The sequence below is a fragment of the Podarcis melisellensis genome, assembly GCF_964234715.1.
Source record: "Podarcis melisellensis genome assembly, chromosome: 7".
Taxonomy (NCBI): domain Eukaryota; kingdom Metazoa; phylum Chordata; class Lepidosauria; order Squamata; family Lacertidae; genus Podarcis; species Podarcis melisellensis.
The window spans coordinates 14240699-14257302 of NC_138539.1; the positions used below are offsets into that span (position 1 = coordinate 14240699).

General features: G+C 46.0%; 1 protein-coding gene and 1 long non-coding RNA gene across 3 annotated transcripts; one reads left to right on the forward strand and one right to left on the reverse strand.

Moving 5' to 3' along the window:
* On the forward strand, positions 1–1272 carry LOC309373966. The gene is made up of 2 exons (XR_014170318.1): positions 1–952; positions 989–1272. It is a non-coding gene; the product is annotated as an uncharacterized lncRNA (long non-coding RNA).
* Positions 1273–5322: 4050 nt separating this feature from the next.
* NTAQ1 (N-terminal glutamine amidase 1) lies at positions 5323–15362 on the reverse strand. 2 transcript variants are annotated; one of them, XM_081919040.1, is made up of 6 exons: positions 14945–15356; positions 12805–12904; positions 10835–10885; positions 9326–9474; positions 7772–7896; positions 5330–5608 (listed from the first exon to the last, which is right to left on the reverse strand). In XM_081919040.1, exons 1-6 carry the CDS (start codon positions 15049–15051, stop codon positions 5502–5504), a joined length of 639 nt encoding a protein of 212 aa, XP_081775166.1. In that variant the 5' UTR covers positions 15052–15356; the 3' UTR covers positions 5330–5501. The 2 variants fall into 2 exon arrangements, with proteins under 2 accessions (XP_081775167.1, XP_081775166.1); XM_081919041.1 differs by lacking the exon at positions 10835–10885 and having other exon boundaries at positions 5323–5608; positions 14945–15362.
* Positions 15363–16604: the final 1242 nt, after the last annotated feature.

Consider the following 16604-nt stretch of genomic DNA (forward strand, 5'->3'; position numbering starts at 1 on the left):
TACCTTGGCCACCTTATGAGAAGAGAAGACTCCCTGGAAAAGACCCTGATGCTGGGAAAGATGGAGGGCACAAGGAGAAGGGGACGACAGAGGACGAGATGGTTGGATAGTGTTCTCGAAGCTACCAGCATGAGTTTGACCAAACTGCAGGAGGCAGTGGAAGACAGGAGTGCCTGGTGTGCTCTGGTCCATGGGGTCATGAAGAGTCGGACACGACTAAACAACTTTATTCCACAATCCTAATCGGTCTCCTGCTGAAATCTCATTTTGCACCCTCAGTGTCAACGAGACATGCTTTGCTGCACTCATTTCAGAATTTCCTCAAGTCCCTTTTTTGTTTGCAAATTAAATGTTTCTTTCCTCAAAATAGCTGGCTTGTGGGGTACTGAAGTGCAACCTACCATTTTCCCGTCACCGCAAGCTTCATGCTTATACATCCGCTATTTTTAACACGAAGACGGGACTCAGGGTTAATGGTAGTTTGGAGATGCGTCTAGACAGTTGTGATGAAGTGGGGGAGATCTAGAGAAGTACAGGAAATACCCAGCATTGTAGAATGAGTGGAGATATAAACCTTCTCTTTCTGCTGAGTCCACAGCCTACTTGAGCAGCGTTTTGTTTTTGAGTAGTATTTGGAAGTTGCAGGAAATATCAAACACACACACACACACACACACACACGGAATGCAGTCTGCAACATGTTTACTTAAGAAAGGGCTCACTAAAGGGAAGAGTAAGTGGGTTGCTGCTGCCAAAATAATGACATTTCTGCAATGCACTGAGGGATTTCACATACGAACACACATTTCTGTTTTCTACTGCTGCTCCCACATGCTAATTCCTGTACTCTAGTCCCCGTGGGAAAGCTCCACTTCACTTAATTTTATTCAGTTTTTGGTAACCGAAATGTCCAAACGCATTACACTGGTACCTCAGGTTACATACGCTTCAGGTTACAGACTCCGCTAACCCAGAAATAGTGCTTCAGGTTAAGAACTTTGCTTCAGGATGAGAACAGAAATCATGCTCCGGCAGCGCGGCAGCAGCAGGAAGCCCTATTAGCTAAAGTGGTGCTTCAGGTTAAGAACAGTTTCAGGTTAAGTACGGACTTCTGGAACGAATTAAGTACTTAACCTGAGGTACCACTGTAAATGGTATTGTCACGTGGGAGTTCCAGGTACCCACTAAGCAGATTCCAGTAAAACAATAAAAAAGGGAAGATGATGGTTCATTGCTGGTATTACTTATTATTAATAAACAAATGGAATATTCTGTTTAATTTGCATACAATTTTCTTTGTAGATTGAACGTACACCACTCATTTATTTTTCTGCATGTAATAATTCATGGGTTTTATCCACTTCCATGACAGTGCTCAAATCATGTACATGAGGAATGGACAGCTTTCTGCTTAGAGTCCCAGTGGTGTCCAAACTTTTTTCAAAGAGGCCCAGATTTGATGAAGTGAAGGGCCGTGGGGGCTGACCAAAGTTGTTGAGGGGTTTTTTTTAGGATTCAAAAGTTGTTGAGCATCTTTTAGGATTGAAGTTGTTGAGGTTTTTTTAGGATTTCCCCCCAGGAAATACGGACTTTGGACATGCCTGGTTTGGACCTTTGTTCTTTCAATAGGATACAAATTGCAAACAGTGACACCTAGTGACAGAACACAGTATTAGTCTTCCCATTGAGAAGCTACAGGAGACCTTCAAAAACAGCCACTTCCCAGAATTATCTATAGCAGGAAGTCTGTTCTGTTTTTTGTTTTTTTTTTGCATTCACCCTAAACCAACCCTCTGGGGGCCATATGCCAATCAATTGCCCCTGGAAGCCTTTAAGCAGGAGGAGCATTGGATATTATTATTATTATTTTATTTTATTATTTGTACCCCGCATATCTGGCTGGGTTTCCCCAGCCACTCTGGGCGGCTTCCAACAAAGATTAAAAATACGTCACACATGTTAATGAACAGGGCTGCCTTCAGATGTCTTCTAAATGTCAGGTGGTTGTTTATTTCTTTGACATCTGGTGGGAGGGCGTTCCACAGGGCGGGCGCCACTACTGAGAAGGCCCTCTGCCTGGTTCCCTGTAGCTTTGCTTCTCGAAGTGAGGGAACCGCCAGAAGGCCCTCGACACTGGACCTCAGCGTCCAGGCAGAACGATGGGGGTGGACGCTCCTTCAGGTATACTGGGCTGAGGCTGTTTGGATAGCTCAGTTGGTTAGCGCCTAGTGCAGATAATGCCAAGGTTGCAGGTTTGATCCCTGTATGGGACAGCTACATATTCCTGTCCCTAAAATTCTATGAATCCAACACCTCTAGCACAGTGGTACCTCAGGTTACATACGCTTCAGGTTACAGACTCTGCTAACCCAGAAATAGTGCTTCAGGTTAAGAACTTTGCTTCAGGATGAGAACAGAAATCGTGCTCCAGTGGCGCAGCAGTAGCAGGAGGCCCCATTAGCTAAAGTGGTGCTTCAGGTTAAGAACAATTTCAGGTTAAGTACGGACCTCTGGAACGAATTAAGTACTTAACCTGAGGTACCACTGTATTCAGAGGTGTACTGCAACTCCAATTAAACAGGGGTGTCCAAACTTTTTTAAAAGAGGGCCAGATTTGATGAAGTGAACATGCTTTTTAAAAAAAATTTACCCCAAAGTTGTTGAGCTTCTTTTAGGATTTTATCCCAGGAGATATATTGCCATGGTATTAAATCGACCGGCGGGCCAGATTAGGTCCCTTGAAACGGGCTTTGGACATGCCTGGTTTAAGCCATCACAGCTACTAGCTACTGATCAAAATAACATGCCTTCAAAAATGCACCTATTCCTTTTTACAGATGTCTGAGCTACTGGTCATCTTGTGGCAATTCAGTTAATTGAATGAATGAGTTTTGTGATGTGTGGATAAGTACTTCTTTTTGTCTGCCCTTTTCCCATTTCAAAGATCATCAAAGGGAGGATGAGAGAGGCTTCCCTTGCCTGTGGTGTACATAATTTCTTTTCCCTGCCGTCCCTTCAAGTCACATAAACTTTACTAGCTTTTGAAACACTTCAAAAATCCGCAAGCCCGAAGCATCCAAGCCTCTGAAAATCTTAGAATCTGTGCTGTCCTTTGTCCAATGCTAAAAGCACACTCTGCTGGCTAAGGGTAGATCTGCACCCAGAGAAAACTCCCAAGTTGCATTCAAAACGTTAATTGCCTTCAATTACGTTAATTGAAAAACGTTAATTGCCTTCAATAAAACAATTATTACCTCTACAGACATCCAATTCATGGTGCAGCTCAAAATGCAACACATTTTTCGTATGTATGAAAATAAACAGCCTCTTTTCCAGCCTTGGGGTATAAATGGTAATAAAAGAGCTTCCGGGTTCTGGTTGAGAACATTCAGATCTAAATGAGAATATCATTTGGCTATTGTCAATTTGTGCTGGCTTGTTGTTGTTTAGTCGTGACCCCATCGACCAGAGCACGCCAGGCACTTCTGTCTTCCACTGCCTCCCGCAGTTTGGTCAAATTCATGCTGGTAGCTTCGAGAACACTGTCCAACCATCTCGTCCTCTTGTCCCCTTCTCCTTGTGCCCTCCATCTTTCCCAACATCAGGGTCTCTTCCAGGGAGTCTTCTCTTCTCATGAGGCAGCCATAGTACTGGAGCCTCAGCTTCACAATCTGTCCTTCCAGTGAGCACTCAGGGCTGATTTCCTTCAGAATGAATAGGTTTGATCTTCTTGCATTCCATGGGACTCTCAAGAGTCTCCTCCAGCACCATAATTCAAAAGCATCAATTCTTTGGTGATCAACCTTCTTTATGGTCCAGCTCACACTTCCGTACATCACTACTGGGAAAACCATAGCTTTTACTATACGGACCTTTGTTGGCAAGGTGATGTCTCTACTTTTTAAGATGCTGTCTAGGTTTGTCATTGCTTTTCTCCCAAGAAGCAGGCGTCTCTTAATTTTGTGGCTGCTGTCACCATCTGCAGTGATCATGGAGCCCAAGAAAGTAAAATCTCTCACTGCCTCCATTTCTTCCCCTTCTATTTGCCAGGAGGTGATGGGACCAGTGGCCATGATCTTCGTTTTTTTGATGTTGAGCTTCAGACCATATTTTGCGCTCTCCTCTTTCACCCTCAATAAAAGGTTCTTTAATTCCTCCTCACTTTCTGCCATCAAGGTTGTGTCATCTGCCTATCTGAGGTCGTTGATATTTCTTCCGGCAATCTTAATTCCGGCTAGGGATTCATCCAGCCCAGCCTTTCGCATGATGCTGGCTTAGGTGAGATCATTTATCCCACTAAACAAGGTAGCAGGTGGGTGCACAGTTTGGTACAATCAGCCTGGAATTACTGGCATCGTTTTTCTACCGATATCTTGACCCATTTATTTATTTTTACAATTTGCTAAATTCTTTGTCACAGCATTTGCCTTCATAGAAAGGAGCTTCGTAGCTCAGCTTTCCACATACAGTGGTACCTCGGGTTACAGACGCTTCAGGTTACAGACTCCACTAGCCCAGAAATAGTACCTCGGGTTAAGAACTTTGCTTCAGGATGAGAACAGAAATCTCACAGCAGCAGTGCAGCGGCAGCAGGAGGCCCCATTAGCTAAAGTGGTGCTTCAGGTTAAGAACATTTTCAGGTTAAGAACAGACCTCCAGAATGAATTAAGTTATTAACCCGAGGTACCACTGTCCTCTAGATATGAACGGGATCCATTCCAGAGCCCCGTTCGCATCTAGAGGTAAATGTATCTAGCAACAGCACGTCTGCGCACGTGCACATTGCTTTTCGCCGCTTCTGCACATGAAGTCATTTTGAGCGTCTGCGCAAGTGGTGAAACCCGGAAGTAACACGCTCCGTTACTTTTGCGTTGCTGTGGAGCACAACTCGAACGCGCTCAACTTGAAGCAAATTTAACCCGAGGTATGACTGTACTTGCTTTGGAGATATTGCGACTGAGCCTCCCAGTTTTAGGCAGAATCTGCTGGTCTGGATGTTCTAAGCAGGTCTTTTATATTTCCCCCTTCTCACATACCTCTCAAAGCATCCTTACCCATCTACCTATTGCCCACACCTGAGCGGCTTCACTTGTGTCCTACAGGGGGCTCCTCTGCCGATAGAAGATAGAACAATCTAGAACATGAAGGATTATCACGAGAAAAATGGCGTAATGTATGCAGAGGTTCCCGGAGTCAAACACTGGCATGTCTGAGAGCTCCTAGTCTGAAACCCTGGAGAGTTGTTGCCAGTCAGGGTAGACAATCCTGAGCTAAATGGACCAACGATCTAGTCTTCCTATGTTATTTTGGCTCCTCTCAATATATATAAATATATTTAATTTATTTTATTTTTTTAAAAAAAGGTTTTATTCCATTCAGTACATTTTCTTTTATTTCCCCCGCCCAAATGCAACCAGTACGATTAGTCCAACTTTAAACACCTGAATGCAATAAATAGGAATGGCGTTCGTCAATAGGATTTCTTCGCCGTGAGTCAAAAATCAGTTCTGGCTGCCGAACCCTTGCACAAATTCAGGGAGAGACAGCACAGATCCCCATCCAACATCTGGATTCATACTGATGAAGTCATCTAGGTTCATCTTGAAGTCTGTTTTTCAAAAAAAAAGAGAGGGAAGAGATATTTATTTATTTGTTTATTTATTTATTGTACCCCGCCCATCTGGCTGGGTTTCCCTAGCCACTCTGGGCTGCTTCCAACAAAGATTAGAAATACATTAAGATGTCACACATTAAAAACTTCCATGAACAGGGCTGCCTTCAGATGTCTTCTAAATGTCAGGTAGTTGTTATCTTTGACATCTGGTGGGAGGGCGTTCCACAGGGCGCGCGACACTACCGAGAAGGCCTTCTGCCTGGTTCCCTGTAGCTTTGGTTCTCGCAGTGAGGGAACCACCAGAAGGCCCTCGGCGCTGGACCTCAGTGTCCGGGCTGAACGATGGGGGTGGAGATGCTCCTTCAGGTATGCTGGGCCGAGGCCGTTTAGGGCTTTAAAGGTCAACACCAATGATATCAAGAGTACATTTGAGTGTCCCAGAAAGCTGTCTGGGAGATGATACATAATGAAATAAAAAAATAAAAATGTTGAAAATAACTTTTCTTAAGAAACCAGAAGCTTTTTTATTAGTAATTACAGGTACCGATCTACCAAAGGAGCAGAAAAGACTTTTTTATGTATGGAACAACAGCCGCCCGGGTGTTATTAGCCCGGAGTTGGAAAGAAGATAAAGTCCATGCCAGAGAAGAATGGCAAACCAAGCTGATGGACTATGCCGAGATGGCAAAGCTGACAGGAAAACTCAGGAACCAAGAGGGTAAAAACTTAATAAACGAATGGGAAAAAATTATAAGCTATTTAGGAGACCACTGTAAGCAGATGGAAACAAGAGCAGGGTTTTGACTCACTTGTAGTATAAAAAAATACAATGGACAATATGGTTTGATGGAGTTATGTATGAATATGCCGTTGCAGATTCTTAAAATGAGACCCCATGGGGGGAATGCAGGGAGAATCCCAAGATTCAGAGAATCTCTTTATACAGATTATCTTTACTAGGTAAAGGTAAAGGGACCCCTGACCATTAGGTCCAGTCGTGACCGACTCTGGGGTTGCAGCGCTCATCTCATTTTATTGGCCGAGGGAGCCAGTGTACAGCTTCTGGGTCATGTGGCCAGCATGACTAAGCCGCTTCTGGCGAACAAGAGCAGTGCACAGAAACACCATTTACCTTCCCGCCGGAGCGGTACCTATTTATCTACTTGCACTTTGACGTGCTTTCGAACTGCTAGGTGGGCAGGAGCTGGGATTGAGCAACGGGAGCTCACCCCGTCGCAGGGATTCGAACCGCGACCTTCTGATCGGCAAGCCCTAGGCTCTGTGGTTTAACCCACAGCGTCACCCACGTCCCAGATTATCTTTACTAGTTTGTGTTTATTTGTACTTTGTATTTGTAAAACCAATAAAAATGATTTATTTATTTTTTAAAAAAAGTAGTATATTTGAGTGGTGGAGGTTCCTAAACAGACCCCTAAAATACCTCTAGGCAATTTGGCTGCTGGTAGGAAGGTTTTGACATCTGACAAGAACATCTGTCCCACGCTCAAGACCCTTGTCTGCAAACCTGGAGAGACACTGCCATTCATTGTAGAAAAGGCAAAAGGGGGACTGAGAGTGTCCTAACAGCAATCAGACTACGGTTCTCATGATACTTTGGTGGGAGCCAGGACTGTTTAAACCGGTGTGATACTGTTTTGGATGTGTAATGCAGATGCGTCCATGCTGTCAAGTATATAAAATGCTTTGAGCCTGCGAAGGGAATGTTAAGACTGCAGGTGTAGCGGCAGTGGCGTAGCGTGGGGGGTGCAGGGGGGGCCGGCCGCACCGGGCACAACATCTGGGGGGCGCGCGCTGGCACTCGCAGTTCCCTGCCCCTACCTGGCTCACTCACTCTCTCTCACTGCAGTGCTGGCTGTGCGAATCCGATCCGAGCCGCCGGGTCGCCCCCACTGTGGAGGGGGTGGGTGCCAGGCGTGCGGTGTGGAGAGAGAGAGAGGGACTATCTGGGGGAGGGACAGTGCAGCGGCCGCCCAGCGCAGCGCTGAGCGCGGGAGAGAACCACACCAGACCAGACCAGGCAGCAGCAAGAAGAAGCTGGCAGCGGCAGCAGGTTAGGGGGCGCAAATTACTTGCCTTGCCCCGGGTGCTGACAACCCATGCTACGCCACTGTGTAGCGGGAGTCTAAAACAACTTACCTGCGGTCTCGATGCACGGGTATAACGGAGGCGGCTTTTGCCAGTTCCCGCTGGCATCCTTCATGTGGGATCGGTCAGAAGCAAACGTCTTCAGGTACACGTCGGCTCGAACCAACCGGACTTTTCTAAACAAGCCAAACACTTATGTGATGGGGATTGCATAGTCTGCAATGGAAACATCAGGGCTGACTTTGCTCCTAGTATTTTCAGCTACAGCTGGACCAAACATGGATCGTTAGGCATCAAACTCCTCAAATGTAGTTAACCGTGAACTGTTTTAAAAGGAAATCCACTTTAAACACGCACGTTTTGCAAATTACATTTTTGAAGTCTGGTTTAAATCGCAATGAAATGGGGCTTAACTTTCAGGTTAAGGGAGTGCACCCTAGGGCTGCAGAGACATATGAGAATATAGCCCCACTGATCACAGTAGGGCTTACGTCCAAGTAGAAATCATAGAGTTGACCTGGAAGCAAAAGCAACCATGTGACTCTCTCTCTGTGGCACTTTAAAAGACTAACAAGTGCACTGCTGCAAATATTTTTGTAGGCAAAAGCCTGCTTTATCATTGTGTAGTTCTTGAAGGAGCATCTCCACCCACATTGTTCAGCCTGGACACTGAGGTCCAGCTCCAAGGGCCTTCTGGAGGTTCCCTCCCTGTGAGAAGTGAGGTTACAGGGAACCAGGCAGAGGGCCTTCTCAGTAGTGACGCCCACCCCGTGGAACGCCTTCCCATCAGATTCCAAGGAGATAAGGAACTATCTGACTTTTAGACGACATCTGAAGGCAGCCCTGTTGAGGGACGTTTTTAACGTTTGATGTTTTCACGTGCTTTTAATATCCTGTTCGAAGCTGCCCACAGTGCGTGGGGTATAAATAATTTATTATTATTATTATTATTATTATTATTATTATTATTATTATTAATTTTACTGACCTGACTAAACAGGAGCATCTAAATCTGTTGGTGCCATAGAATGCTTTATGGCAGGCATAGGCAAGCTCCGGCCCTCCAGATGTTTGGGACTACAATTCCCAGCATCCCTAGCTAACAGGACCAGTGGTCAGGGATGATGGGAATTGTAGTCCCAAACATCTGGAGGGATGGAGTTTTCCTATGCCTGCTTTATGGTTATGGAAGGTATCCCATCCTCCCTTTGCCCCCAAATTGTTTACATCCACGATCTACAAAAATGACAATGAGCAGAATTGAAATATAAAAAGGGTGCTGAGAGTTGTTAGGAAACCCGCTGTTCTCTTCACAGCTATAATTCCCAGAGTTCCCTGAGAAGAGGGACTGGCTGTTAAAAACCTGGGAACTGTAGGATCGGGAGGAGAATAGGGGGTGCCTAACAACCATGGGCACCTTAACAGACTAGTTCCCAGGGTTCTTTGGGGGGAAGCCATGATGATTTAGAGTGGTATGATACTGCCTGAAATGCAAAGTGCAGAAGTTCAGCAGAGGTCAACTAAACCTGAAATGTGCCATGCCAGTTTTGAGTAGGCCCAAATCTTGGTTGTTGTTACAGTTGCACAGGTAATATCTGCCCTCACCTTTGAAATTCTGGATGAATAACGCTGTCTGATTTAAAAGCCTTTTCAATATAGGTGTCGATGGGGCAAGGGAAAGGCAGCAAAGTATCGAGGTCGTAAATGAAATTCTGGTCTCCGCTGGCCACATGAAGCAAAACAACATGGTAGTCCTGTAAGTAGACAGCATTACAACTTCTTAACTGTAAGAATCTGTGACAAATGGCTGAGAGAAGTCTCCATCTAGGAATAAAACAATTCAAAAACATATACAATCAAATTTTTAAAAATATTTTTTTAAAAAACAATATTGAATTTGTTCCCCTCCAAGAAATCAAGTTGGTGTAGTACACACTTTGAGCCCTGTGGTCTAAACCACCAAACCTCTTGGGCTTGGGTTTACCAACCTAGCAGTTTGAAAGCATACCAGCACAAGTAGATAAATAGGTACCACTGCGGCGGGAAGGTAAACGGCGTTTCCATGAGCTCTGGCCCTCGTCATGGTCAGCAGTTTTTAGTCATGCTGGCCACATGACCCGGAAAACTGGCTGCGGACAAACGCAGGCCTCCCTCAGCCTGAAAAGCGAGATGAGCGCCACAACCCTATAGTCACCTTTGACTGGACTTAACTGTCCAGGAGTCCTTTACCTTCTCCCCCTCTTCATTTTATCCTCACAACAACCCTGACAGGTAGGTTAGGATGAAAGGCAGTAGTCAGAAGGGACTCCAAAGGTCATCCATTCCAACCCCCTGAAATGCAGGAATCTCAGCTAGTGGTGTCCAGGTATATACAGGTATTCCAGGTATATACATTTACCTGGAAATATCACCGGATGCAATTGAACTCCAGCTCCCATCAGTCCCAGCTATGGCCAGGCATGATGGGAGTTGTAGTCTTAGCAACATCTGAAGGTCCACAAGCTTCCCACCTCTGGCTCAAGGAGCATAAATTAGGATTCATATCATACTGCATTGGCTAGTGTGCTGGACATGGACACACAAGACATATATTTAAATTCCTGGCAAGGCCATATTTCATTGACTGGCCTAGCGCATGTCACATATCTGAATGAGGCGCAGCCATCTTTAGACTGGGCGAATTGCATTAGAATTAAGTGCTTTAGAACACGCCTCTAGCCTAATACTGGGTAAAATCTAGACATATCTACAGCTTTTTAACTGTGGGTTATGCAGGGACGCTGAAATGGGGTCACAGAATTCTCTAGAAATTCTCTAGAATTTGTGAACGCAATAGGTGCATTTAAAAAGAAAATAAAAGTAGCAGTAACAGTTGTTAGCAGAGCGACTAGGACAAAGCAGACGGAGTCCAGTGAGAGAGAGAGAAGAAACAGTTAATACTTTACCGAGGTAAACGGTACACAAACAGCATATGAGAAGAAAAGAACAGAGACATTTGTCCTTCTTAGGTCAGGCCTACACAGGGGGGAAACTCCTTCAAAACTCCATTTCCAGCAACAGTGGAAGGGGCAATTGTGATATTAAACATAGAAAGGACGCTCTGACTTTCCTCACCCAAATCACAGGTTGACCAACCATGCCTGCTTGCTGCTCCCAAAGGGGCACCTGTGGATTACAGAGAACAGGTGACTGCATTTCAGTACGGTAAACCAACACAAAAGAGTTCAGATTACCATTGAGTTAGCCTTAAAAAAATATTATCTGATGCAGCTAAGATTTTTTTTTCATTGGAATACAGGATGAGACCCAAATATCCCCATGCCGAGTGCCTGAAAAGGTCTTGAAGACCCATGGAAGATTTGCTCCTAACATGAACGTGGTTTAGCCATTTCAAGTTTAGCATTTTGCAGCGAACCTCAGACTCAACGCCTTCCCCTCTCCACCTTCCAGGGTGGCTGTGAAGAGATGATCGAAAGCTTCTGATCCCACTTAGACTGAGCTCATCTTAGCATGTTGTCCAAACCCGAAACTGCGGTTTGTACGTTCAAGCAAGCTGGTTTCATCATCCCTGCTCTGAAACTGGCTGACCTAAACAAAAATCATAGTCAACATCAACTAAAACACTGACTTGGTTTGAACAGAACACACACGGGGCGCACTCCCACAAGATGGGAGTGATTGACAACAACTTGGGTGGCTTTAAAAAGAGAACTAGACAAATTCATGAATGATAAGGCTATCCATGAGGGTGGCGCTGTGGGTTAAACCACAGAGCCTAGGGCTTGCCGATCAGAAGGTTGGCGGTTCAAATCCCCGCGACGGGGTGAGCTCCCGTTGCTCTGTCCCTGCTCCTGCCAACCTAGCTGTTCAAAAGCACGTCAAAGTGCAAGTAGATAAATAGGCCAGAAGGTAAACGGCGTTTCCATGTGCTGCTCTGGTTTGTCAGAAGCGGCTTAGTCATGCTGGCCACATGACCAGGAAGCTGTACTCCGGCTCCCTCGGCCAGTAAAGCGAGATGAGCGCCGCAACCCCAGAGTCAGCCACGACTTGACCTAATGATCAGGGGTCCCTTTACCTTTACCTTTACCTTAAGGCTATCCATGACTACTAATCCTGACGGATATATTCTGTTTCCATGACTGGAGGCATAAATGCTCCTGGATACCAGTTGCTGGGAAACCCACAGATCTGGAGAATGAGATTATGCTCAGATCCAGTTTGCATCTGTCACAGGTGCTTTAGCTGAGATACATGAATTGCAAGGGGTTGGACTAGATGATGATGATGATGATAAATTTTATTTATACCCCGCCCTCCCCGGCCAGGGCAGCTAACACCAATAAAATTTCAGTAAAAACATAATAAGAGAGAAAAAAACCAATTTAAAATACAGGTTAAAGTGCAATTTAAAATACAGCCTCATTTTAAAAGTCAAAACCATAAGGGGAGGGAAACATAAGGGTCAGACTGAATCCAAACCAAAGGCCAGGTGGAACAGCTCTGTCTTACAGGCCCTGCAGAAAGATGTCAAGTCCCTCAGGGCCCTAGTCTCTTGTGACAGAGCGTTCCATCATGTCGGGGCCAGTACTGAAAAGGCCCTGACCCTAGTTGAGATGAACCTAACCAACTTGGGACTTGAGACCTCCAAAATATTGTCATTTGTGGACCTTAAGGTCCTTCGCGGGGCATACTAGGAGAGGCAGTCCCGTAGGTACGTGGGTCCTAGGCCGCACAGAGCTTGGGATCCCATCCAAGTCTACAATTCTATGATTCTATCCGGTTGGCCACTAAGAAAACAGGAGGCAGGAGTAATGGTCATGGGCCTGATCTTCATTGTCTTTCACACCCTATTTCCATTTGGCCTGTCTACTCAGAAGAAAGTCCCCTTGATTTCAGGTAGGCTTACCCCCAAGAGAAGTGGGTATAGGATTGCAATCTAAAACAACCACCAGGATCCTGTTCTGCATGCAATAGCAAATAAGCCACTTAAGCTATCACATATATTCCATAGAACCCAGCTTCCGATGCTGCCGTGGCAAATGTCATTTCGCATTTCAGAATTGGTTCCAAATGCCGCAACTCACCATCCTCCTGTCATTGGAAATGAAAACCGCATAAAATTCTTCTAAAGGGTATAGATTCTGGTTTCGGATGTATTCACAAAGCTTCCACACATTTTCCTCACTGTAACAGAGAAAAGAGATAAACACAAACTACTACATTTCCATTCAACGCTCTCCCCAGTAATAAAATTTCAACATTGCATCTATTCAGTGATATTGATTATTAGGACTTTATGTTGTTTTTTAAATAGGGAATCTTTCCCAGCCTAAGAGACCCACACTCGCTTCCGGACAAGATTCTGAGGTCCACCTGCTTGTGGGGTGTTTGGCTTCAGAGACAAAAGAGGTCTAAGCACTGAATATAAGATTTTATTTTATACAGTAGGCTAGTTTCCACATAGGGAAGTGGGTGGTGCTGTGGGTTAAACCACAGAGCCTAGGGCTTGCCGATCAGAAGGTCGGCGGTTTGAATCCCCGAGACGGGGGGGGGGGGGTGAGCTTCCGTTGCTCAGTCCCTGCTCCTGCCAACCTAGCAGTTCGAAAGCACGTCAAAGTGCAAGTAGATAAATAGGTACCACTCCAGTGGGAAGGTAAACGGCGTTTCCGTGCGCTGCTCTGGTTCGCCAGAAGCGGCTTAGTCATGCTAGCCACGTGACCTGGAATCTGTACGCCGGCATCTTGGGCAATAAAGTGAGATGAGCGCCGCAACCCCAGAGTCGGTCACGACTGGACCAAATGGCCAGGCGTACCTTTACCTAGTGTCCACATACAAACCCCCACCTCTATCCTCCATTCAGGCAAGCAAGATGAACTATCAGGGTTCAAAGAAACATTCCGACCAGGCCAAAACATTTGGGATGAGAAGCATGGGCAGTGAGGGAGAGTTTCAAGGATCAGATTGAGGACAGCAATTGTCCCCTCAGGACAATCGAGAGCCACAATTGCCCCAGGGTTCTTGAGGTTTCCCAACCCATTCTTTACAGGGTTTATTCCTCATTCCACTTTCATGCCCCACTCTGAAAAGCTTGATCCAATCACTTTTAAAAGCACATGTTTAATGTAATCAGCAGATTTTTTTCTGGAGCCCTTCTTATTTCTACCAGAATCTATGCCCACTCCAAACACACACCTTTGATTCCAGGTATGCTGATGGACACCTGCTTCTTGGGAGAAAAGCAATGGCAAACCTAGGCAGCATCTTAAAAAGCAGAGACATCACCTTGCCAACAAAGGTCCATATGGTAAAAGCTATGGTTTTCCCAGTACTGATGTATGAAAGTGAGATCTGGACCATAAAGAAGGCTGATCACCAAAGAATTGATGCTTTTGAATTATGGTGCTGGAGGAGACTCTTGAGAGTCCTATGGACTGCAAGAAGATCAAATCTATCCATTCTGAAGGAAATCAGCCCTGAGTGCTCACTGGAAGGACAGATCCTGAAGCTGAGGCTGCAATACTTTGGCCACCATATGAGAAGAGAAGACTCCCTGGAAAAGACCCTGATGTTGGGAAAGATGGAGGGCACAAGGAGAAGGGGACGACAGAGGACGAGATGGTGGGACAGTGTTCTCGAAGCTACCACCATGAGTTTGACCAAACTGCGGGAGGCAGTGGAAGACAGGAGTGCCTGGCGTGCTCTGGTCCATGGGGTCACAAAGAGTCGGACACGACTAAACAACAACAACAATGCTGATGGAAGTTCATAACTTCCCTATGAAGTGTGGGTGTGGGTGTGCAGTGATCAGGTAACCTCAAGGAGAGCGAACATATGTCAGCAAGGCAGGTCTTGTTATCTGGCGAGGTCATTTCGGTGCTATTAATGCAGCAGTTTGACTTCACCCCCAGAGGCCCGCTCCATTGTCTCTCAAGACAGACAGATGCCAGCATCAATCAACTACAATTTCCACAACCTCCGGCCACTAGCTGTCTCAACTTCCTGCAGTGGCGTTAAGGGGAAGATTTCTGCGGAAGCTATTCTCCAGGAATCAACTTCGGAGGGGATTCTAATATTTTGGAGAGCTCCCGATATTCTGGAAAAGGTTGCAGCTGCGATCCTCTCCAGTGCTGCGATGCTCTAGAATTAAAGTGGTCCTTATGTCCTATTCTATTAGGAGCATTGCAGCAATCGCCCCCTCTCCCCCCGTGTTGCACGATTTCTTACCAGTAGCAGCCAGTGTAGACGCAACCGGGCCGAGGAGGCACCGCAGGCTCATAGCCAGCCGGCGCTGCAGCTGCCGCATCTGCAAGACCCGGCTCTGCCTGATCCATTCGGACCCTCACTCAGCTAGCAAGGGGAAAGGTTGTGCGGGGCTCATTTCCCGAAGAAAGGCTTGGTGCATTTCGCCGCCGCTGCAGCTGCTTAGACAGACCCGGGAAGCACCGCACGGCTGGGTGTGTTGCAAGCAAGTCCTTCCCCGGGAAACGCGGCAGCGTTGCAAAGATTGGAAATCCCAGGGAAGCGAAGAAGCTGTGCACGAAAGGGGGAAGCCTCGGTTAAAGCTGGTGGGAGGTTTCAGCAAAACCACCTTGGCCTTGCTAACCCCGAGCCTTGCTTTGCATGCATGCATGCTGTTGCTCGGGGGCCCGCCCCAAATAAGTTCGTCACCAAAACTACCGTAATCTGTATGAAACTGCCTCTCAAAGATACAGTACTGCGCCTCAGGCTGCTGCCTAGCCAGTCTAGTGAGAACACGGCCCTGGATGCAGGGTTTCAATCCTGCACAATTACACAAAGCAAGTCTCGCTTCCGATGCAATGTTTCCCCCCCTAAAATGTATGTATGTATTTATTTATTTATACATACCCCGGTCAGAGCCGGGCTCAGGGCGGCTAACAACAATAAAATTTCAGTAAAAACATAATGGGGGTACAATTTTAAATCCAGGTTAAAATGCAATTTAAAATGCAGTCTCATTTTAAAAGTCAAAACCACAAGGGGATGGAAGCATAAGGGTCAGGCTGAGTCCAAAGCAAAGGGCAGACGGAATAGCTCTGTCTTGCAGGCCCTGCGGAAAGATGTCAAGTCCCACAGGACTCTAGGCTTTCGTGACAGACCGTTCCACCAAGTCGGAGCAAGTACTGAAAAGGCCCTGGCCCTAGTTGAGACCAACCTAACCACTTTGTGACTTGGGACCTCCAAAATGTTGTCATTTGTGGACCTTAAGGTCCTCCGCGGACCTGTTGAGAAGCGCAAGGATGCACCATGGGAACTCAAGGCTGTGTGCGGGTCAGCGGCTGCAGAAACAACAGAAAAGCCTTATGTGGCCCTTTCCTCTACATTGCACGGCATTGGACTAGATGACCCAAGGGATTTCTTCCCCCTCTACAATGATATGATTCTAAATGGACTGCGGTCCAATCCAGGAAACCCAATTCCGTCGTGAATTTGCCAGCTTTTAAGATTCGACTGGGCTGCTCTCATTTTTGCCATTTTCAGATGTGCGTCCAATGTTTATTCGCAAGGCATGATCCTTCGTTTAAGTACGCCTGGCTAAAAGGGCATTCAGTATGCTTGCTTTTCCACCATCTCATTTTATTAATCACTGAGTCTTATTGGTGCTTTTACTGCTAATTTTAGAGGGGTGGAGTTGTACATCTTCAACTGTGGATGTGATTTCCTATTGCTGTTTTGTACGCTGCCTTATGAGAAAACTTGTGCTGCAAGCCAGGTTATCAATATTTTAATAAATAACAACACATACATTTGTATTGTGGAGCCCAGTTTCATGGGGAGGGGGTAAAGACCCACTTTATCAAATAGGCACGAGACTATGGAGAGCAAACTTTCTATCATGAGTAAAGGGAGGTGTGTGGTGTGCTAG

What these genes read in the sequence shown, in the direction of transcription:
- NTAQ1 (XM_081919040.1), bottom strand. Translation starts at nt 15,051, where the DNA reads ATGGATCAGGCAGAGCCGGGTCTTGCAGATGCGGCAGCTGCAGCGCCG. An exon ending in GTCTACACTGGCTGCTACTG is followed by an intron (nt 12,905 to 14,944) that starts GTAAGAAATCGT and finishes TCTCTGTTACAG; the next exon opens with TGAGGAAAATGTGTGGAAGC. An exon ending in CCCGTGCATCGAGACCGCAG is followed by an intron (nt 5,609 to 7,771) that starts GTAAGTTGTTTT and finishes TTTGAAAAACAG; the next exon opens with ACTTCAAGATGAACCTAGAT.